This window comes from Crocodylus porosus, unplaced genomic scaffold, assembly GCF_001723895.1.
Source record: "Crocodylus porosus isolate Cpor-Errol unplaced genomic scaffold, CroPor_comp1, whole genome shotgun sequence".
NCBI lineage: Eukaryota > Metazoa > Chordata > Crocodylia > Crocodylidae > Crocodylus > Crocodylus porosus.
The window spans coordinates 105,943,416-105,966,572 of record NW_017728931.1 but is presented as its reverse complement, the minus strand read 5'-3'; the positions used below and the strand labels follow the sequence as shown (position 1 = coordinate 105,966,572).

General features: G+C 40.7%; 1 protein-coding gene across 1 annotated transcript in view; it reads left to right on the top strand.

Moving 5' to 3' along the window:
- POT1 (protection of telomeres 1) overlaps window positions 1-23,157 on the top strand; it is a 173,258-nt gene that overhangs the window by 101,969 nt on the left and 48,132 nt on the right. The window contains exon 9 of the mRNA XM_019543458.1: window positions 5,728-5,883. Coding sequence (XP_019399003.1) covers window positions 5,728-5,883 — 156 coding nt within the window. The remainder of the gene's footprint in view (window positions 1-5,727; window positions 5,884-23,157) is intronic.

Below are 23,157 nucleotides of genomic sequence, written 5' to 3'. Positions count from 1 at the left end.
TAATCACATATATGTTTGTATGAAACGGAAATGAGCTGTAAGAGTTCCTGTTTCTGCACACGTGCCCAGGAGGAAAAAGATAAAATAGAGCCTGCAAAAATTCCTTGGTGGGTTCAGAGTAATCTGAGTCTTTGACTCTGCTCTGACCCTATTTGCAAATACACCTTTTGTGCCATCTGATCTATGTGTGTCTGTGATTTTAGTGGCCTCCAAGAAACGGACCGCAATTTTTTGCAACAATCATCTGAAAAACACAGCATGGATTCTCCTCAGAAAACCTTTTGTTATACTTGACAGATATCTATTCCTGCCCAATCAGCATTACTGACCTTTGCTGCAAGCTTAGCAATGGAATCAAGCAAGAACTCATGAGTGGTTTGTATGCAGGTACTCAGAGGCTCACTGAGTGTGGTTCAAGGCTGCTGTAAGTAGAAAAAATACATAGCTGTGGTGGAAGGGGCTGTGAAGCAGCACCGGAACGCTACAGGGCATTGTTTGCTGAGCCACACTCCAGACAGCTCTGTTGGAAGGTGCAAATGGGGTTTTCGTGACACTGCAGGGTCATGAGAAGCCCAGGGCCAGGTGCAAGCCCAAAGGGTGCTGGCAGAACATAAGCCTGTTACACTTGAAAGCAAAATCTCTACAAGCTATCACCTCATGGAGAGACAGGGACACCTGCATTTCCTCTCTTACTTTGGAATTGTCCACATCAGATTCGTTGACAACAATCTGGAGGTTGTTGGCACATAAACTTCCAGATCATGATGGCAACATATTGCTCCATGGTGAAGGGTGCCCTTCTGCTGATGCCCTGTCATGCACAGATGATGCCAACTTAGTGGAGATCTACATTAAACTAGACCACCACATCCTGAAGCTTTGATGCCACAAGTTGTCATTCCAGGCCCTCAGGATGATACTCTTCCAGTAATTGGTGCTTGTGTAACATTCCCCAAAGCACGAGAACATTGTCTGTGAGTGGACCTGGTGTACCCAAGCCAACACAGTTTACAGCATGGCATCATCCTCAGCTATGTATCTGTTGAGGGACAGGAGCTGGGAATGTAAATGATGAGTCTTTGGGAGTGAAAACTGACCAGTGGTTTGCACTCCCAGTGAGAGTGGGGGCTGTCCCAGGGAGAGGAGAGGAGAGGGGTGTCTCTGAATGGTAATCAGTCAGTTAGTGGTGCCTTTTGAGCTCAGCTGTCCTTAGGAATGCCTGAAGATGAGGTGTCCCCCCCAAAGCACGTTGCGATCAGCCTCATGCTTCATCAGCCTCTTGGCTGTAGCAGTACATACTCTCACCATGTTCTGCGGTGCTCCACATGATGGGCAGTTGAACTGTTGTACATGCAGGTTATGCCGTATCTTTACGGTGGTGCAAATTTTCTGGAAATTCCAAGTGCTTCAGATGACTGCCTGCCTATACCCTTAGTGATAACCGGTGTTGAGTCCTTGTAAGCCCTGTGATTTTCAATCAAAAGCATATTAAAAGGCTTTGATTTGATTCCAAGGCTTTGTTTTACCCAGGCCTTTATTGCATTTGATGCTTAGTCCAAGTGTGCCGAATAGTCATTAACAGTACTGTGCAAAGTGATAAGCAAGCCTGGTATGATATTATTTTCACAGTGGTATAACATTGTTAGAGTAGCAGGGCCGACCTGTGGCGCTCTTGCCACAAGCAACAGAGGTAGCCTCTCTGTGTAGCATGCAAGCAAGGGAGAGACGAGCAGCACAGCTGCAGACAGGGCAGAAAGCAGAGTAGCAGATCATGCAAGGAGTACGAGGCCAGGAGCACGGGGCATGGAGCTGAAAGCAGAGCAGTGGATCAGGCAGAGGAAGGGAATTGGAGTGGCACTCTGGGGGGCGTGGGGCTAATTTGTGACATGCTTCCCAAAAAGATTGGCCTCTGCTAGTTTAGATTGTAATCTAGCCAAAATCCTAGTTTTCTGCAGAACTGCCAATAAGATGGTCTCTCCCCATCTTGTAGCTGTGCAGTTGATTATTCTTATTTAAATGTTGTGTTTTGTTCATTTTGAATTTAATCTTGTTTATTTGAGATCACTTCTACAGTTTGTCAAGATCATTTTCAATTCTAATCCATTCCTTCAAAGTGCTTGCAACCTTACCCTGCTTGGCATTGCCAGTAACTTAATAAGTGTATTCTCTGTTCTATCATGCAAGTTATTAATAATTTTGTTGAGTAGTACCAGAGACAGTACAAACCCCATGCAAAGCCCTATTTTATACATCTTTCCAGTTTAACAGTAACCACTGATTACTTCTTTGACTACAGCTGGACTTTATTTTCCTAGCTTGTTTATGAAACTACCATGTGGGACTGTGTCAAAAGCCTTTGTGAAGTCAAAATACATTGTATCTGCTCCTTCTAGGTCAGGGGCTGTCAACCGAGGGCATGTGTACCCCTAGGGGTACTTACAAAGTCTGTAGGGGGTATGAGCAGGTGGGCAGGGACAGAGCGTGCCCTGGGGCACCGTGGCATCATCTCCCCTGGCACGTTCCCACATGTCGCCTCTCACCTGGGGGAGAGGCACACCAGGCACCGTGAGCTCCACACTGTACACCGTGGCATGCCCCTGCCCCCACCCCAGCTCATGCTCCTGATTGGCTCCTGCCACTAGCTGATGGCGGGGAGATGCCGCGGCCACCCCTGCCTGCGTGAGGGCAGAGAGGTGCAAAAGGGTCTGAATGGCTTGGGGAGGGGGAACTGTGTTTCTATGCCCAGTCCCAGGAGCAGAGCAGCGGAGAGAGAGGAGAGGGCAATGGCTCCCTTCTACAGACAGATGTGGGGCACAGGGGGCTTGTACGTAGCTGCCGCCATTGTCACCCACCATCCCATGCCACTGTTGCACGCCGCTTTCCCACAGCAAGTCGCACATGAGGCTCTGTGGGTTGGACAGACAGCATGCGATTGGCTGGGTGTATCAGAAAGCCCCGCTGAAGCGCGTGCTCTATACTGATGTTGGGTGAGCTGGGTCAAACTAATGTGATGCCTCTTCTGGGCATGTGCTGCACTTGGTGTGGGGTGTGCTAAGCTGAAAGTAAAGCGCTGGGCGGGGAGGGGGTTTGTTTTGTTTTGCAATGTCTGTCAGCAGCCTGTCTCTCTCTTCCAGCCTTGTGGAACTTTTCTGTTTTCTTTGAGTTTGCAGCAATGATCCTTAATGGCCCTGAGGTTCTCTACGTATTCAAGGGTGGATACATTTAACACTCTCATACAGTGTGTTGACTTTGGCATGGCCATGTCACTAGTCTCACCCCCTGTTCCAGAACATTCCTGAATGCATTAAACAGCACTGATCCCAACACTGTTATTTGGGAGGCTCCACTATTTACTACTTTTTATTCTGAGAACTGAACATTTTTACCCATTCTTTTATTTTCTATTCTTAAGATAATTTGTGAGCCACAAATGCATTTTACCCCCCTGCCCATGACAACCTAAGTTCATTAGGAGTCCTTGATATATGATGATGTTGTTGAAGAGTTTTTAAAAGTCCAAATACACTATATTGACTAGATCAGCCTGATCTCCATGCTTGTCAAGCTGGGTAAAGAACTCTAGGTTACTGGGAAGGCAGACACATAGTTTACAGACCCTTTTTTCCCCATGCTTTCCCCACCCCCAGTTACTTTTTTTTTGCCTGAGCCATTACACCCTTGTTGTCTGCTTTGATAAATTGTTTGTGCAAGACCCTGCCATGTTGTTATAGTTTAGTTTAGAAGTCAAAGTGCAGTTTTAAGAAGCTAACCATTGTTTAAGCATCTGTTTTTAACAGTGTAAGTCTGAGTGCTTCTGAGGTTCCAGACTCATCATCTACTTTGTTGGCAATCTTCCCTGTATTGGTTGGACACCAGCACAAATTTATACTGTATTATCTTGCAGCCTACACATACCGTTTTTTCCCAAAATTCAGCAGCTGGAAATTGGTGCATGCATTATAAACGAAGGAATACAATAACAGCAATTTCTGCCTCTGCTGGGAGAAACAGCTAAAGTAATGCTGCAGTACTGTACATAGTGCTCCCTCCTTGCTGCGTATGAAGACTATCTCTTCTTCCTCCTCCCCACCCTCCACCCTTCCCCACTGGCAGAAGCTTCAGCTGTAGAAGCCACTATTCAGTTATTTACTTTTCCTTACCAGTATTTTGAAGGAACGATCTTCCTATGTTCATTCTGTTTTTCAAAAATAATGTGCACATGTTGTTTGGTTGTATGTTGTATGCAAGAAAATATAGTGTTTGAATGTCATATATCATATGACAGCAAAATGTCCGCAAGGAATCATTATACAAGAAACCTTCAGTGCCTATAAAAAAAAAAGTTTTTCTTTCTAAATTGCCTAGATGCATAGGCTTTTCCACTTTAGCCTGCATATGTCGATAGAGGAATCTTTGAAAGAAGTGAGTCTAAACAGCAGTAAGTCCCCTTCAGCTGAATCCAGATGTTACCATAAATTTAAAAGATGGGCTTTTGAAGGTTAGGTATAATTTTTTATATCAGAGATTAGTTTGTTTGTTGTTTCCTCCCTCTTCCCAATCCAGATGACTGTTCCATAAACTCAAGTTCACATTAACAGAGGGCTATATTATCTCTAGGCATTCCCTCTGAGCAGTCTTTGTAATTTCTCTTTGCTGGATCTGTTCTACAAGAAACTTAATTTTTTTGAAAAGAGATTTAGCAAAAGTAAGATATGTACTAAGCTATTAGGCCTCTTCCTTCATAAAAAGGGATCTTTCTTTCCTGTTCCAGTCCCAGTTTTCATTGGTCAGTCCTCTGAATATCAAAGCCATCAAAAACATCTCTCTAGTCAAATATGGTTATGGCATAGACCATTTTCCTGGACATCTGCAGCCCCAGATGCAAAAATCCAGAGGAACCCTGCACTAAGTCTTATCCCTTCCCTAGCTTAAGTTTTAATTCATAACTCCAAAGCTGTTGCTGGTACCTATTTAATCAACTAGAAGAGAGAAGTAGATACTAGTGTAACATATAAGGTCAATATAGTGTTACACTCAAACTTAGCAGCCTTTCTTCTGTTCTGCATTTGCATGTGGTTTCTGCTTTACAGAAATACCTGTCTGTCATTTTAGCAGTTTTTTCCAAACTTCTACATGTCCAGGTTCTATTAATGTCTAAACACATATTTAAGAATCTGCCTTTGGAAAATTTAATCTAGAATTTTTAGATGAGGGCATCTCACTAAGGTATTCCCCAAACTGGATATGTAATTCATACTTAATATGCATAGTCCAGAGAATTAACATTTATGAAAAATTGGAACTTTTTAACAATTCAGAACTTGAATACAGAATGTTTCACAAACCATACAGATTTACCTCCTTGTAGTGCATATCTAAAGGATAAACACTCTAATATAACCTTTATTGGTGATACACGGTATAGTAATATTTATCTATTTCTAGTATTTGGCACTTAAAAATATTCTAGCGGTCTTATTCCACATTCTTTAAATGAGAAAAAACTAATGTTAATGAATCAAGTGGGAGTTTTTATTCCTTAAAAAATAAAGGTTGTTACTTTCCTAAGGTAGGTATGTTTGTTTGTAATAATTTCATCTAAAAATACTCAGTTTTAAATATTATATCTTTTGCATATTGAATGTATGAATGGGATAATTGGTATAATTGATATTGATAGTGATATGGATATAAATTGATACTGATATTGTTTCTTTTTCACTGCAGGTGTGGGATGGCACAAAATGTTCCTACCAGTCGTGGAAGGTGCCTGTGGAATCGAGGGATCTTGAAGGAGATAAAGTTCTCATTCATAAGCTGAGAAATCTGACAGTAGACATTCTAGTTTATGATAACCATGTACAATTGGCAAAATCCCTGAAGGTAACCTAAAACTAAGCATTTCTAACTTTTTAGTTTACTTGAGGTATCACTTCATACAAGGCAGCAGTTCATTTCTACTAGTAATTAGATAGTTTCAAACATGGGTTTTAGCTTTACAATCTTTCCTGTCCCTGCTATTTCAGTTCAAACCTCCTTCAGTGTGTGTGAAACAGCCTCATTACCTTGCAACTATCATGAAGAAGGATCCTTCCAATTAAACATTTTTTTTTTCCAGAGACTGTAACATGTACCTCTGAAAATTATGCATCACTGAAAATATTATACGTTCAAGAAATGAAAATGTATTTCTTAAAAGTGACGTAAAGTGGAGTTAAGTTTGTAGACCACTAAAGTGTTGATTGTAGTCAGAAGAGGGTGTGATTTATTTGGTGAACTCTGTTGCATTCTGCAATACATATTTGTTTTAGTGGGTCAGTAATGATTATGCTTACATGGGGAAAAGAACAACATAATTAAACAGTTGATCTTTAGCAACAGTGCCATCTTGCTTTGGAATAAAATAGATTAGTATGAAATGTAGCTTTGATTTTATGGCATGACTTGTGTAAATATCTGATTTGAGGTGTAAAATCTATCAGAAAATGAGGATAAATGAGGGTTTTTTGTTGCAAATATTTATCCAATTTTACAAATACATTTAATTTATTATATTAATACAGTCATAAAGAGATGTTTCATGTGCACTTGATATAACAAAATGGTTCTCATTCATGCTTATTAAATCTGGGTGTTAGAATTGTTTTCATTATTCTTAATTTTTTTCTATAATCTACGTTTTGTTAGCTGATGTAGATTCACTGCAGAAGCAACATGGAACAGTTATTTAGATAATTAAGGGAAACAGGTATATTTTTTATGCGTTTTAGGAAGATTTATTTTGCAGAACATTCCTGCGTGTTTCTAATACTACCTACAATTATGATGTTTTAATAGAACTTGTGTGCATCCAAATCTTAAAATGTAAGAACATACCACGTGAAGTGCTTTCACTAGCCGCCTCAGCTTCCCTGGTTTCCTTTTTAACTTGCTCCTTTATCTCCTACACCTGTATCTTCAGTAGACAGAAAAGGTTCTTTGGGTAAATATGATATCTTTTATTAGACCAGCTGAATAATTGGTAAAATTGTTTTTTACAAGCTTTTGGACACACACACCCTTCTTCAGGCATAGGAAGAGTCTGCTGGTGTTTGTATACTCTGCTGCGTAGAATAGAAACTTAAACCAATATGCAAAATGCAGGTCTGTGAAAATAAAAATGTGAGGCAGGGAAGACCAGAGGGGATGGGAGTTAATAGCTGTGAGACAGGTAGGGGAGGGGAAAAAGAGAGGAGTGTAGACCAATGATAAAATATATCTGGTAAAATGCAGAGAAGTTACCTGGGGTTATCTGATGGCAGACAGGTTACAGTTGCCATAAATACAATATCTATATTTAGTCCATGATTTTTTGTATCCAGTATATTTATGAAGTGACGTTCATAGGCTTGTCTATAAAAGGTCTTTTGTAAATTCTCTTTGAGGATTAGAACTGAGAGAGTGGTTGTCTTGTGAGAAATGCACACCCACAAGTAATTGGATATTTTTGTCTGATGAATTCTTGGTGTGTGTTCATTCTGGTACGCAGTTGTTGTTTGATTTCTCTTATGTAGTTTCCACCAGGGTGTTCAGTGTACTGGATGAGTTCTATTACATTTCTGGAGGTGCAGGTGTAAGATCCAGGGATGGTGATGGTACTGTTGTGGGAGTGGTAGAGATGGGTTAGCAGGTTTTACCTTTCTTGTCCCAGGATTCCACTGGATAGTAAAGCCAGAGAAACCCTTACAAATCTCTAGTTTGACACTTTTATAACAAAATTTCATCCAGTGTAATAGCCAGGGTAGTTAATGTTTTATTAACTCATTTGAATGAAGAATTAGCTAACAGACTGCTAAGCATTACACACTGACCGGGCATAGTGTCAGCTAGTCATACTTAAAATCTATTGGGAAGAAAGTTTTTATCAGGACTGGTTTACACAGTGCTGCCTTGTGACTTGCACAGTGAGAATTAAGTAATCACCATCCTATCAACTATTTTGTCTCCTCACAATCATGTAAACATGGAGATCTCCTACTTAAAAGTATTTCTAGGAAGGTCTTTGCAAGTACAACTTAATGAAACATCTTTTTGGGACATAGAATATGTTAGCTATAATCGTCTGTCCTTATTGGTTCCAACTGCAAAAGCCACCAGCTGCTTTTTGAACCTAGTTTCCTAATGTAAAGTAAAACAATAAAGGATTTTTTCTTATCTTTCTGCAATAAAATCAATGCATTCTTCTATTGAAGGATGCATTATTTGTTCCCTTGTCTCAGTACGTGATATTTAGACATTAGGAACGTTTTATGCCATGTTTTAAGTATGGCATGCACCTTACTAGTCCAAGTTACTGAGTGCCTGGTTTTGTCTGGTTTTTTAATCCCCTTCTATATCCTTTTATATTTCTGTTATAGAAAAAATCAAATTTATGTTAGGTACTTGCATGGCACTTATTATTATGCCTTCTCAACACTCCACAGTTCATTTCTCTCCATGAGGTAGGGAAACAGCTTTTATCCCCGCACTACCTGAGACTAACTAAAGGACAAAGAGTCTCGATGGCCACATCCGGACAAATTGCCTCAGTGTATGCTCCTGCATGTGCATTTTATTGTGGGACTAACTGTCCTGTAATGGGCAAACTGCCCTTGTCTAGTTCTTCAGCTAGGGGGGGAGTTAGATGCTGGGACCAGAACTGATGCTGGCCCCAGCAGTCTTACCTGGTGGCCTGGAGCAGCAGGAATACAGGTTGGGCAGCATGGAAGCTTGGCCGCCAGCCAGGGCATTGCTCTGGATGGCCTGGTCTCCATGTCAGTATTATGCTGATCTTTGTGCATGTTTTTTTGTTACCAGGAAATTCCAGTATCAAATATTCACCCCATGCTGCAAATTTCTAGTGCGGGGCACGTTTTAATGTTCACCACATGTAGTTTGTGGTACTACAAAGAGGTTTGCAGTGCCAGAAACCTCGCATCCCTGCACATCTGGATGCAGCTTGTGAAGCAAGGTCATGGTGAAGTGGGGGATTGAACCTGTTTCCAAACTAGCACTCAGACCATCAGAACAACCTTCTTCCTTTGTTAGCAGTAGTGCCCAGACAAGCCTCTCTGAACTCTAGGAAGGATTGATTTGAGATTTTTGTAGTGTTATTGAAAAGGCTGTTGAGAGAGTGATGAAATGGAAGGAAGTGACAGAAGGCAATGTATAAGGATGTTTAATAAAAAAAATTAGAACAGTTAACAGCCTAGGTAAAAGCTTTATCTGACTAGGTAGCTTGGAAAAGGGGAAGCTGGGAGAAAAGGAAAGAGACTTGAAATGTTACCCACCTCCTTGTTATTGCCAAAGGACAGAAGAAGGAAGAGGCTGGTTTTGTATCTGTGGTAGATAGAGAAGTGACAGGACTTGGCTCAAATCTGGTTTTGAGAGTTGGAGGACCAAAGAAACACAGACAATAGTTTTATAGTTTGTAGGGTCAGAAGGGACCTGAGCAGATCGAGTCCTACCCCCTGCCATGGCAGGAAAGAGTACTGGGGTCAAACAACCCCAGCAAGTTGTTCATCTAGCCTCCTCTTAAAGAACACCAGGGAAGAAGCCAGCACCACTTTGCTTGGAAGTTGATTCCAGATCCTAGCCGCCCTGACAGTGAAGTAGCGCCTCCTGATATCTAACCTAAATCTACCCTCTGCCAGCTTGTGACTGTTATTCCTAGTCACTCCTGGTAGTGCTCGGGGGAACAGGGACTCCCCCAGTGCCTGCTGGTCCCCTCTGACTAGTTTGTAATAGGCCACTAGATCCCCCCTCAGCCTTCTCTTGTGGAGGCTGAATAGGTTCAGGTCCCACAGCCTCTCCTCGTAGGGCCTGCTCTGCTGCCCCCGGATCATGCAAGTGGCCCTCCTCTGGACCCTCTCCATGTTGTCCACATCCTTCTTGAAGTGTGGCGCCCAGAACTGGACGCAGTACTCCAACTTCTGCCTGACCAGTGCCGCATAAAGGGGGAGGATCACCTCCTTGGATCTCACCTCAATGGTCCCAAGATACTAAATCTGCATTTTCTCAAATGTTAAGAAAGCAGCCCCTAACCATAAAAGTAAAAGTGATTTCACAGCATGATTAATCAAATAGGCATTCATTTGTCCCTGAAATTCACTAGAATTTTAATTGCATACATTTTCTTGACTAAAGGCTAAAGCTAAAATGTACAAGTTAAGTCTGCTTTGTATTCATTTTACAGCATTTACTTTTTGCTGTAATAGATGGATCGTATTTAGGAGAGATTGTAATAAAAATGCTGATTCCAGGTACTGTACGCTGAAACTTTACAAGCCTTTGAAGTTTAATGGCTGTGTGCACTCAATTTTGCTTGTTTGTCCAACAGAATAAACTAAAATGACTCCTAATTAAAACTGGTGGTTCTTCGTAAAAGAGAGAGTTTACTGAAGGGCTTACTAATATTATAAGTAGGTTGTCCATACTTTTTAACAGAGAAAAATTGATTAAACCTGGCTATATTATTCCATTTAATTCTTCATGTTTCTTGTTCTGCAGTGATCAGGAAAGAATTTAAGCCTGTATTTGACATCCCTTGAAAACAGTGGGTGCATCTACAAGTGCAGTTAATGAGAAGCAATTGTTTGGTACATGTTATGCCAATTTATTGCTCTTGGGCACTGCGTTTGAATGTGTGCCTGGGACTGCAGCATGTTGAGCTGGGGTGGAGTGGCCCCAGGCTGGCAGAAGGCACATGGAGTCAGCCTGTGCAACCCTGCTTAACAGGGTGGGTCAGGCTGCTTTAACCCAGCTCAACGTTCTGTGTCGGGGCTGGCTGGGGCACAAGGATGCTGCAGTGCAGGATTTACCAGCATGCAGCTCCCACACTGAAGCACCCTCATGCCCCAGCCAGTCCTGTCAGCAGCTACACATGTGTAGCTGTGCAGTAAATAACTCTGCCTTAGGACAGTACTTGTATTTACAAGTTCTAACATGCCACAGAGGTAAGTAGTTTACTGCAGCCTAATAGAGCTTCATGTGTAGATGTGAAGATTTTACTGCTGAGCTAATTAGGCAGTTCCACAGTAAAATGGCTCAGGTAGATGCACCCAATAGCAGTTAAGCATGTTTAAGAGCTTTTCAATCAGAAGGGCTAGAAAAGCCCCCAAATCGGGCCTGTATGCTGGGATTTTGGCAATTTAAGTTCGTAGAAGCAAGAGAATGCTACACTATTCATTGAGACATTTTTTTCTGATCTTGAAAGTCCTTCATAATTTTGTTGTCATGTAAACCACTGATAAAATAGTAGGTTATACTTTCTAATATTGTTATGTACCATTTGCAACAAGAGTTGCAGTTTGGAAATTGTGTTTAATATAAAAATAAACTAGTTTATACAAACTTAGTGTCAGTATAAAAACATTGGAAGACAATGTAAAAACAAAATATTTTAGTGTACACTACAGAAGTTCAAAAGGATTTAAAAGGAACAAGACATCTGTGAGTAAACAATAGAAAGTGTAGAGAAGCTGGTTGGGATGCTAGACTCAATTTTTAACCAATCACAGAGTATGATGTCACAATCACTTTTCCCACAGAAGTATGTTTAAAACTCACAGGGCCCGTCACACAAGATATTTACTACAGAGGTGCCTAATTAGCTCTGCAGTAAACATCTCTGCATCTACACATGTGGCTGCAGCAAACTAATAAACTCTGCAGGAGGATGGTACTTATAAATACAAGTACTGTCCTGCTGCAAAGTTTTTTACTCAGCAGCTCGGTGTAAACGTTGATGGTGGCTGGCTGGCTGGGGCACAAGGGCCCTTCACTGTGGAGGCTACCTCCCACACTAGAGCACCCTTGTGTCCCAGCCAGCCCCTCTTCAATTAGTTGAGTCAGGTCAGAGCAGACCCAGGCTGGCAGGCTGCCAGCTGGGGCTGCTCCAACCCAGCTCAACCTGCTGCGGTCCCAGAAACATGTTCAAACACAGCACCCAGGAGCCATAAACTCTGGCACATATTGCACCAGAGTTTATTGTTGCACGCTAATAGCGTGTATAGATATACCCACACATTCACAGCATATGCCACTGAAAACTCAATATTTGAATATAGTGTATTTTTTTGCTGGCAAGATTTTTCTGTTGAAAAAGCTAGAGAGTTAGATAATAGCTACATTTTATTTGCTACTGATAAATCATCTTTACCTTGCATAGAGTAGCTGTGTTCATCTTCCCATATCAGGTAAGTTTGTGATTCATCAACATTGTTCTTGAAGTCTTTTGCCTCCAGACCTCTTAGGGCATAGGCAATAAGAAAACATAGTACCTTTTCAGCCATATAAGAGGCCCTCCTTAAATTGGCAAAAACAAAGGTAAGGTCTTCTTTCTGTACCCAGAGCATTATTGCCCATTTTTAAAAGGGAGGTGGCATTTCTAAAATCTTTAGTTCTTTTGTTCCCTTAGCATAAGTGAGTTTGTGCACCTGTTTGCCCTCTCCTTACACAGTTTGATCTTGCACATTTGATCTCATTATGAACTGCAATATAGAATGCTGACATGGATCAACAGATCACTAGTGCATGTTGTATAGGCATGTTGTACATTGAGTTTCAAAAATAGAGATTAGATACTTAGATATTTAATATTTTCTGATCAGTAACATAACGGGCTCCAAAGGCGAGTATAAACAAATTATTGACATAATTACCAGATTGCTCTATTGACCTGTGCTAGCTTCTTAATGGATGCTGCTGTAAACCTTATTTAAAATAGTGTGTTGTTTTATATAAATGCAGATATATCAAGTATATTATGAGAACTTGGTCTGATGAGCATGTGTATGCTTCAGCCGTTACTATGGTTATTCACCATATGTTTCATAAACCTTTTTTAAAACTTTTTTTTAATTTTCATCTTTGAACTCTCCTAGTACCTATTTCTACCATGAGTTTTCACCCTGTTCTATACAACATGTTTTGTTGTTGATTGGTATTTTGATTAACTGAAAATCAACATATCAATCAACAGCAAAACATATGTTTTATTTATTCATATTTGTAGACAGTTCAGAATTGTAATTCATTAGCACAATTATTCAGATTCAAATAAGGAAAGCTTCTTTTTTGTCTTTAAATGGTAGTCCTCAAAGAGTACAAATATAGAGTGGTTGTGAATTATTTAATTATAAACAAGATAATACATTAGCACTGGCTAAAGTTTTTATAAAAGTGCTGTATGCTTTTTCTAAATATATTTTCTGAATTGGCTTAGTATTACTAACGGTGTCCAATGCTGCCTCCCAAAGGATTTTTTTAATACTGCACTTTGCCTTACATGGTGCATAGTTGCAGCTAACCTGCTTTTTCTGTTGATATTCGTAACTGTATGACTTAATATTTGGCTTTGCTTGCTATAATAGTAGTTATCAATTCTCAAAAAAATTAATTGGAGTTGCCAACAATGGACAAGATACTATGTATGGATACATTCAAAATGCAATGAGAAGCAATATTCTGTAGGTCAAAGAAACTTGGAGAGCTTTATCATTGATTAATACACTGCAGCATAGTAGTTTCACTTTGAAGTTCAAAACAACTTGTAATGTGCAGCAATGGCTTGTAAACGCTTGGTGGGGGGTGTTGTTTTTTTAAATCCAGTATTTCTTATCTACTTTTTTTGAGTAAGTGATAGTTAATGTCCAGTTACATAATACTCAGGTGACTCATTTTGTGCTCTAGAAATTGTTCATTTGCCTCCAATTGTGTAAGCAGTTACTTTATAAAAACACAGTTCCAAAATTGATGTTTAACTTCCTCAGATCTTGGCAAATCTCATCATTCAGGCAATTAAAAGACCCAAGTCATAACTTATCAAAAAGTTTTATTTCTGGGGGGTTTTGATACAAGTAGTAATACAGAACTTAACTATTAAACAATATGTACAGCTCAGGAATTCTTGCTATTAGCCAAATTTATAATATGACTAGTCTTGCATGGTTTTTTTATTGATTCAATCAAAAAACAAACAAACTTGTATGTGCCTCGGTCTGTCTTTTATTCACTTTTCAGACTTAAAACTGAGGCCAATAACCCAAAGTTGACGCTACTGTCTGACCCTCATAGTCACTCTCATTTTAAAACAAAAGTCCTAATAGCCCTTTGGGTAAAATTTTTACTACTAGCTAGACCATAACTCTTCTGAATTTCCTCGTAATTTTAGAAAGGGAAGGGAGAACAAAATTAGTTTAAAAACCAAAACCAAGGTGCAAGAAACTGTGTTTACCCCTTGTGAAGCTATAACTTCTTACTCCAGTAATCTCTTCAGTAGTTTAACATGACATTGACTGTTGTTAAGGAGTTTGTGGTATTTTACAGGTAATAGAACATCCTGTAAGAAATAGATACTAATATATTTTTAGTATCCCATGTGAATTGTTATCCTGTAATTTATTTTATGCATTGTGTAATCAGGATCCAAATAATTGTAACTTACTCCTTGGCCTAGTCTGACTGTATGGTGTTTTCTTTGAGTTTGTTTTTTAAAATATTGTTATACACGTACTACTAGTAGGCAATTCAGTGTCACCCTTAAATTCTTTATGTACTCACTTCTGAGACTTTTCTAATTTAATTCTGTGCAGCTGACAGTTCCATATAAATAATCTTCTTTCAACACTGAATCTTTTTTCTGTAACCTACTGTCTTTCCTGATCTCACAGCTCTTCAGCTATTTCTAATTGACTTCTCTCAGGCTTCTTATTTTGTCCCTGGAAGATTTGTTCTAGTTATGCTAGATACGTGAGGGTATCCCTGTGTCACTGTATGATTTCACATGAAGTTCAAGTCTGTGGGGTTTTTTGCCTACTTGCTAACAATTAGCCCATAAAATTTTTGTTTTAAAACTATATTTTGGGGCAGTGGTAATTGAAGCTGCAGATCAGTTACCAGTTTGTCAGTGACATTTTCCCACTTGTCTTGTTGGATTAATGTAGTCTGTTTCTAGCACGCTGCTCCAGATAGATAAATTGGAGGCTTGTACTGTCTTTTTGAGTATACCAGTACATTTGGAACACTGGGGGAAAATGAATATCATATCTTACCTTTGTAGAAACTAGTGGCATTTATACACATACCTTTTTGTCCCGTGATGTGTCAGAGATCCATTAATCAAGTCTGCTCTGCACACAAGCTGATGCGAACTGCACTGCGCTGAGTGCCTTTCGCATAAGCGGCAAAATGCGCAACAGCACACAGAAAACGTTGGGATACGCTTTTGAACTAAAGCACCTCCAATGTGTTTTGGTTCAAAAGCGTGCCACCAATATTTTCTCAGTACTGACATGCATTTTGCTGCATATACAACTGCAAGTGTCACAGTGCCAGGCTTTTCAAAGCTCCCAGAGCTGCATTACTTCCATGTGTAAAAATGCCCTAGTTTCTTATGTTCATAGTTTCCTAGTTGTTAGGTTTGGATTGCACCCCAATAGATCATCAAGTCCGACCCCCTGCCCTGGACAGGAAAGAGCGCAGGGGTCATATGACTCTAGCCAGGTGCTTGCCCAGTCTCCTCTTAAAGACCCCAAGGTAGGGGAGAGCACCACCTCCATTGGAAGCCTATTCCAGATTCTGGCAATCCTTACTGTAAAGACGTTCTTCCTGATGTCCACCCTAAATCTGCTCTCTGACAGTTTGTGGCCTTTATTCCTAGTTATTCCAAGGAGTGCCCTGGTAAACAGAGCATCTCCAGTTTCTTGCTGCCTCCCACCCCAATGAATTTGTAAACAGCCACAAGATCCCCTCTCAGCCTTGTCTTGCAGAGGCTGAAGAGATCCAGGTCCCTCAGTCTCTCCTGGTAGGACCTTACCTGCAGGCCTCCAACCATATGAGTGGCCCTCCTCTGGACCCTCTCAAGGTTATCCATATCCCTCTTGAAGTGTGGCACCCAGAACTGGACACAGTACTCCAACTGCGACCTCACCAATGCTGCATAGAGGAGAAATATCACCTCCCTGGACCTGTTCATGATTCACCTGCTAATGCATGATGGAGTGCAGTTAGCTTTACTGATCACTTAGTCACATTGCCAGCTTATATTCATCTTGGAGTCAACTATGACTCTGAGATCCCTTTCTGCCACTGTGCTGCTGAGGTCATCCCTTAGCCTATAGGTGTGTTGGTGATTCCTTCTCCCTAGATGCAGCACTTTGCACTTGTCTTTATTCAACTGCATCCTGTTCTTTTCTGCCCACTTTTCCAACTTGTCCAGGTCTGCCTGGATTTGATCCCTTCCCATTAGTGTGTTTACTTTAATTTTGTGTCAGCCGCAAATTTAGACAGGGTACTCATTGCTGATTGTTTATCTGTTCTTACTCTGAAGGAAAAATAAAAAAGAGAAACTTCCCTCTAAATGTAGCAGTAGTAGTAGTAATAATAATACGAAAAGGTTTTGAAATGTGATAAATACAATATGGTTCAAAACCTCTCCGGTTCAAATTTTTTTCATTGAATGAGCTTAGTTTAAAGTGCCTCGCTCATTTTGCAGCATGGAGACACTGATGCATATGATGCTGGAGTATGGTGATTACCGTGCTTCAGCAGACTCAATTAATCGAGTCTGCTTCTGCGTGCTGTAGACAAGCCTCCCTGCATGTGTATAGGAGCCCTCATTTTTCATTTTAAGAAAGTAACTTTCTATCCTTCATGGTTTTGCGGAAAGGTTTAACAGTATGAAGTGAATGTATCCTGCAGGATCCGAAACCAGAAGGAAAAGAAACTAAAGCTTATTTTAAAAGAATCATTTTTGTAGCCTGACTTGTGACTTGAATGTTTGAGGTTAGTAATGTTGAAAATATAGCAAGGTACAATACCATTAATATCTTTAAGATGGAAGAATTTATTGCTCTAATATAATGTAATGCTTAAGAAACCAAATAACACAGAATCATAATTATACAAACATAAAAGCTTACATCAGTGATTAGTATTTATCTTACAGTTTATTTTACTGTATACTTAAGCTGTAAGAGACCTGACAAGTTCAGACACAGTTCTACAAATGAGCCCCATGATCACTAAAATGCAGCAGCAAAAAAAGCAGAAATTATTTTGGTTTACATCAACAGGAATATCAGATGCAAGACTTAAGAGGTGATAATGACGCTCTGCTTACCACTTGTTAGGGCTCTTTCAGAGTGTTATGTGCTCTTCTTGGCTCCACGTTCTAATAGGGGTAAGGAGAAGTTGAAAAGGGTCCCAACGTGGATGACAGAAATGATAAAGAGCTTGGAAGGCAAGCCATACAAAGAACTTGTCAGAACTGAGCATTTTTAGCAGTGATTATGGGGGTACATGATGGCAGTCTTCAACTATCTGAAGATCTTCCATAAAGAAGAATGTATCTCCCTCTATACAAAGGGCAGGACCCTTAGCAGTGGCTTGAAGTTGCAGCGAAGTAGGTTTAGATTGGATATCAGGGGAAAACTTCTTCACTGTTAGAAAAGTCAGGCAGTGGAAGTTAAAGAACCTCACAATATTGGAGGTGTTAAGCGCTAGTTGGGGATGATCTAGGAGTAACTATGCCTGTGATCTACTATGGGTATTTCTTCCCCATGGGGGGCAGGAGGGAATTTTTTCCCCCTCCTGCTGCTGTGTGTGTGTGTGCATGTGTGGGTGGGGGTCTGTTTTCCTCAGAAGTATTGAGTATTGGCTACAGCCAAGGCTGGGTTTTGACTATTAGTGATGTGTGGCAGGTGCACATGCACCCCCTAACATTGGCTGTTGCCGGCAGCGCCTGTGGGTGGTCACTGCTCGCCACCCCACCCACCTTGCTGCTGACACCGCCAGCAGTTGCCAATTGCTGATTGATGGTCGCCACCCCCACCCTGGTACTGACACCTGTGGGTGATCACTGTGCCCCCCCATCCCCACCCCCAGCCTTGAGAGGCATGTGATGTTCATGATTTTGACTGAAGTGTGCCAGTGCTCTTCCTTGGACTTAAAAACCCAGAAGTGCCGGGTAGAGGGTCAGAGCATCTTGCCCTTTGCTCAGGGTCAGACTGTTTCAGATCAGGAAGAAATTTTCCCCATGATCAGATTGGTATAGGTTGCAGAGGAATTTGCCTTTCTCTTTAGCAGGGGCATGGCCATCTTCCTCCAATCTCTTGAGTATATTTTAATAACCAGCAAAATGTTGGCCACTCTGGTCCCCCTCCTTTACCTGTGGCAGATTAGTGTGTTATGTTTTGTGGTTGTGTTGGGATTGACTGCATAGTTTTGCTAATAGGTTAGACAGTGGATTTATATAGGATGGTTTGGATAGAAATTCTCTTGTTCCTAGCAGGGGGCTGGACTAGATGACCTATGAAGATCCTTTCCAGCCCCATTTTTCTATGATTCTAGGTATCAGAAGTTGGTGTGACGTTGTCTTGCTCAGAAGCATGGGCCATTGGCTGCAGCCAAGTTTTGGGATTTTGACCGGGGTGTAGTGATGCTTTAGCTGGAACTTAAAAACAGAGGTTCCTGGCTAGAGCATCTTACTCTACCGCAGAGGGCCAGACTGATCACCACGTTTGGGATCAGAAAGTGATATTACCCTACAATGAATTAGCATGGACTGTGGAGAGTTTTGCCGCCTTCTGTAGTGAAGAGTGCAGTCATCTTTTTGTGGATCTCTTGCATATTTTAAAACTACTTCCTGTTCATGCACCATTGAGATTGACAGTAGCTTTGTCTCCCTGCTTTACCTGTGGCACATTAAAGGGTGTGTTTGGTGACGTTTTGGCCATTATGCCTGGTATTTGTGCATGAAGGTTGTTCCTGAAGTTTTTGAGAATCAGCTAAACAAAAACTTGTCTAGATTAGACAGGAATGGTCCTACCTTGAGCAGGGGGTTGGGCTAGATGGGTTTCTGAGGTTCTCTCCAGCCCTATTTTTCTGTGATTCTAAAATGTGTTGCTTCAGTAAAATCATTTCAGAGTTAAAGGGTCAGTAACTACAAACTATGAAATTGAATATTATACTGCAGTAAAACCTAGATTGTTCACTAAGTTAAGTTCCTTAGCCCTTTATAAAGATGAGGATTTGTGAACTAGCCTGGGGGGGGCGGTGTATATAGCTACTACAGAGAGCTGTGCGGGAGTTCTGGGGTTCTCTAGCTGTGGTTTGTTATAGCTTTCATTTCAAAGGGTATCACATCTGTCATGAGCTGCAGTTAAATGGAGAAGTGGTGCCCTTTGAAGTAAAAGCTGAAGCAGTCTACTGAACTGTCCTTAATTCAGCTACCCACTGCAAATTAAGTGGATTGCAAACAACTAATGATCCAGGTTCTTATGTACGTATCGTAGTGTATTGTGTCTGCTATGTGACTTTCCACAAAAAGACCTTGTCAAAAATTCTTAAATAGATTCACTACATCTGAACAAATCCCTTTAGCTGAAAAATCCCACTCTAAAACAGGAGCAGGTTACCTCTGTATAAATTATCAGTTGCTATCAGTAAGACTGTTTTCCTAGAGGATTCATTTGGAAGGGTGGAGAAGGATAGGAGCGTGGGAGAGATATTAAATAATCTAGATAGAATCTTTCCAGCATTCTTGCAGAGCACAGCTTAAACAAGACAGCAGCAAGTTCGTACTCTTACCTGTGTTTAGAAATAATCTACATGAAGGCTTTTTATCTGTTGAAGAGCATGAGATATAGTATAGTACCGTGAAAAGTACCAAATTTCCATTCCATCAAGAAAATATGCATTCCCCTCATCACTAATTTAGTTGGAGGCATTTTCAGGAAAAGAAGGGCGACAACAGCTTAGTTATTGAAATAATAATATATATTCCATCCTATAAAAAGACTTTCAGAGATCTAGCAGAAACAAAGCATCTAGTTGTTCAATTTAAATCCAGCACTTTAAGATTCTGATAAAATCACATCTCTAAAGGATAGCCAGAACTCAAATTGATATTTACTTGCTCTGTGTGTGTCTTTGTGTATTATTTATTTAAATACACCTGAAATTGAAATAAACACTGCTTTCCCAAATTCACTTCCTAGAAAGGAGAGGTTTGGTGCAAGGTGTTTAGTTAAACAAAAACTGATGATAGCCAAAATTTTGGCTTCTAGGTAAAGAGAAGGATCTCAAAATATAAAGTTTGTGTGAACCCTCTTACTCAGTGACCTGAATTAATGCTTACGTAATGACAGCTAACTCACATACCAAGATAAAAAGGAGTCACATCCACTAGTGGTTAGGCTCAGAGGGAACTCAGAGAAACATAGTAATTTGAGTTGACTGAAATAAATTTATTGTAGGCCATAAGGATATGATGGCTGTCATAATAAAAATTAGAGATCAGTCTTTTTTCCTTGCTCCAGTTGAATACTTATTACCAGTGTTATTAAATTATTATTGCTTTTTTATTCAAATTATTTAATCATGTTTTAAAATAAATTCTGAAATCTGTAAGGTCATGATGATGCTCTGGAAATAAATGTGAAATCTACTTATAAGTTTTAGATTTTTAGAATCTTACAATCTTCAGAACCTTTAGAAATGTCTCCAAATGTGCGTGTCCACAAATACCTTTACTTACAGCCTTCAGATTGGACCTTTGACTCTATTTATCATGCTTTCAGTCAGATCACCATCATCTTCACCCCCTGCTCCATCTATCCATGGATGTATATACAGTGCTGTCTTGAAAGCCTGAACTGATGTCTGATCTTTGTCAGAACTCAAGTTCTTTAACCTCCTCTTCAGTAATTGGGGCAGTTTTGCTACTGAGTGAATCTTATTCTTCTACCCACAGCCTGTGCTTAGCCATCTCATGATGGTTCTGGGCTCTCATGATCACTTCCCAGACACAACTTCTGCCTTTTCTCTGTTTTCTTTATATTATAGCAGTGCTCTATTCAGTCCTTCACACCTTGCAAACTTTCTTCCTCTTAAGTCTCCCTCTAGGACTCATTTATTTTGATTACCTTCTTTGTATTAGGATTGATTTCCACAATTATTGAAAGCAAGTCTCGCATGGTTTTAATGGAGCATTACCTTCAGTATGTTACCTCTGGTGCCTTCACGTCTCAATATTTCTCATCATCTAAGGTGGTAAATACAAAACACATAATCACATGTTCCTCTTTTTAAAAGGTAACTATTAGGGTGTGTAAACAATTAAAGCATGTTTCATGGCAGGTTACTGTAAATGTTGCATAAAACCAATGATTCTATAGATATAATTGCTAAATCATTAGCTAATATAGATTTGCATAATTTGGGCATAACTTGAATGGTTTCCCTGGAGTTTACTGGTTTATACAATTTGGAGACCTGGCAATAAGTCCAGTGAATAACCCTTAGAGTTTTCTGTCAAATTGGTGTCAGTTATTACTGAGTCTAGCACTAGTTAAAGAAAAATAAAAACAGAAGTAACTTCTGGAGATTTTTGATCCAGCATCAGCTTGGTAAAGGGGTGCAATGGAGGATTTAATAAATCCTCTAATGGCCTAATAAAATAGTCTAATGAAAGATATCAGATTCACCCAAAGAACCTTGTCTGCCTATGTCCTTAGACCAACATGGCTACAACCTACACCCCTGTAACATGGAGGATTTAAGTTTCTTAATACAATCCTCCCCCTCCCTTTAATTTTACCTTTGGAAATTTGCTCAGAACAATGTATTCACACAAAGATTTCTAACTACATGACAATGGAACAAAGATTCCTTTTTGTGTCATTTTTCGCCTGAGTTCTAAAGCGATCAAGGGATATAAACAGCCAAGCAACTCAGCTTAGTGGTTGCGGCATTCCTGGGAAGTGGGAGATGTGTTTGATTTCCTTCCATGTCAGGAGCGCCTGGAATAACCTTAAGTCCTGGGTTATGTTTCACAAAGGAGTTATGTCTAATAGTAAATTAAATTCAAAGTTCCTTAAAGAAGGTTAACAGGGAATTAACAACATGACACACTGCAAATTTGCCTCCCATAAGAAAAATGACATTTTTATCAGCATGTTAATTTTAAAATGTGTAAAATGCCAAATAATCTCATGACCTTTTTCTTCTGAGATACCTTAGTGAATAGTTAACATTATTTTTGTAGTTTGAAAAGACTGTTTAGATGGAACAAAATTCATTCCAAGTAAAGAAGGTAGACCACTTTACTTACTCTGCTCTATTGGAGAGTGAATCTAGAGTAGTACTAAATGGTTTGGAACTCAGAAAAGTGTTGGTCTTTGCTTTGATTTTCCTCATAGTACTGTTTTACCTGAATCCAAGATTACTTTGAATTTAAGATGACCTGCCTCCCAGTAATTAGATTCTAAACTCCCACCCCTTATCCCTCTGCCCCTTGCTCCCTCCCGCCTGGTACATGTGCCTGGACCCCAGCTGCCTGTTCTCTGTAGCCACTTGTCCCCCACTACCTGTGCCCCCCTAAACCTAGCTCCTGCCCCAACTATTTGCCTCTCCACTGTTTACTTTCTGCAGCAGCTGTAGCTGGGGTAGTCTGCAACAGTGGTCCTGGCCTCATCCTAGCCTAGCTTGGGAGGAGCAGCCAGGCCAGGTCAGGACCCAGAGAGTAGCTGTTGTACTCAGCCTGGCAAGATGTGAGCAGTGGGATACCCCAGGGCTCGGTCCTCGGGCCCACACTGTTTAACCATCTTCATCAGCGACTTGGACGAGGGGGTGGAAAGCACACTGTCCAAGTTTGCTGATGACACTGACATGTGGGAAGAGGTGGACACACTTGAAGGGAGAGAAAAGTTGCAAATAGATTTAGACAGATGACAAAAGTGGGCAGATGAGAATAGGATGGGGTTCAACGTAGATAAATGCAGGGTGCTGCACCCAGGGAGAAGGCATTCACAGCATACATACAGGCTGGGGAGTTCTCCTCTTGAAAGCACAGGGGCAGAACGGGATCTTGGGAGTCATTATTGACTCCAAGATGAATGTGAGCCGCCAATGCCAGACCGCAGCCAGAAAGGCCAGCCATACCTTGTCATGCATCCAAAGATGCATCTCAAGCCGGTCCAGAGAGGTGATACTCCCCCTCTATGTGACTTTGGTTAGGCCACAATTGGAGTACTGTGTCCCGTACTAGGCGCTGCACTTTAAAGAGGATGTGGCCAGCCTGGAGAGGGTTCAGAGGAGGGCCACCCGCTTGGTGAGAGGGCAGCAGGACAGGCCCTA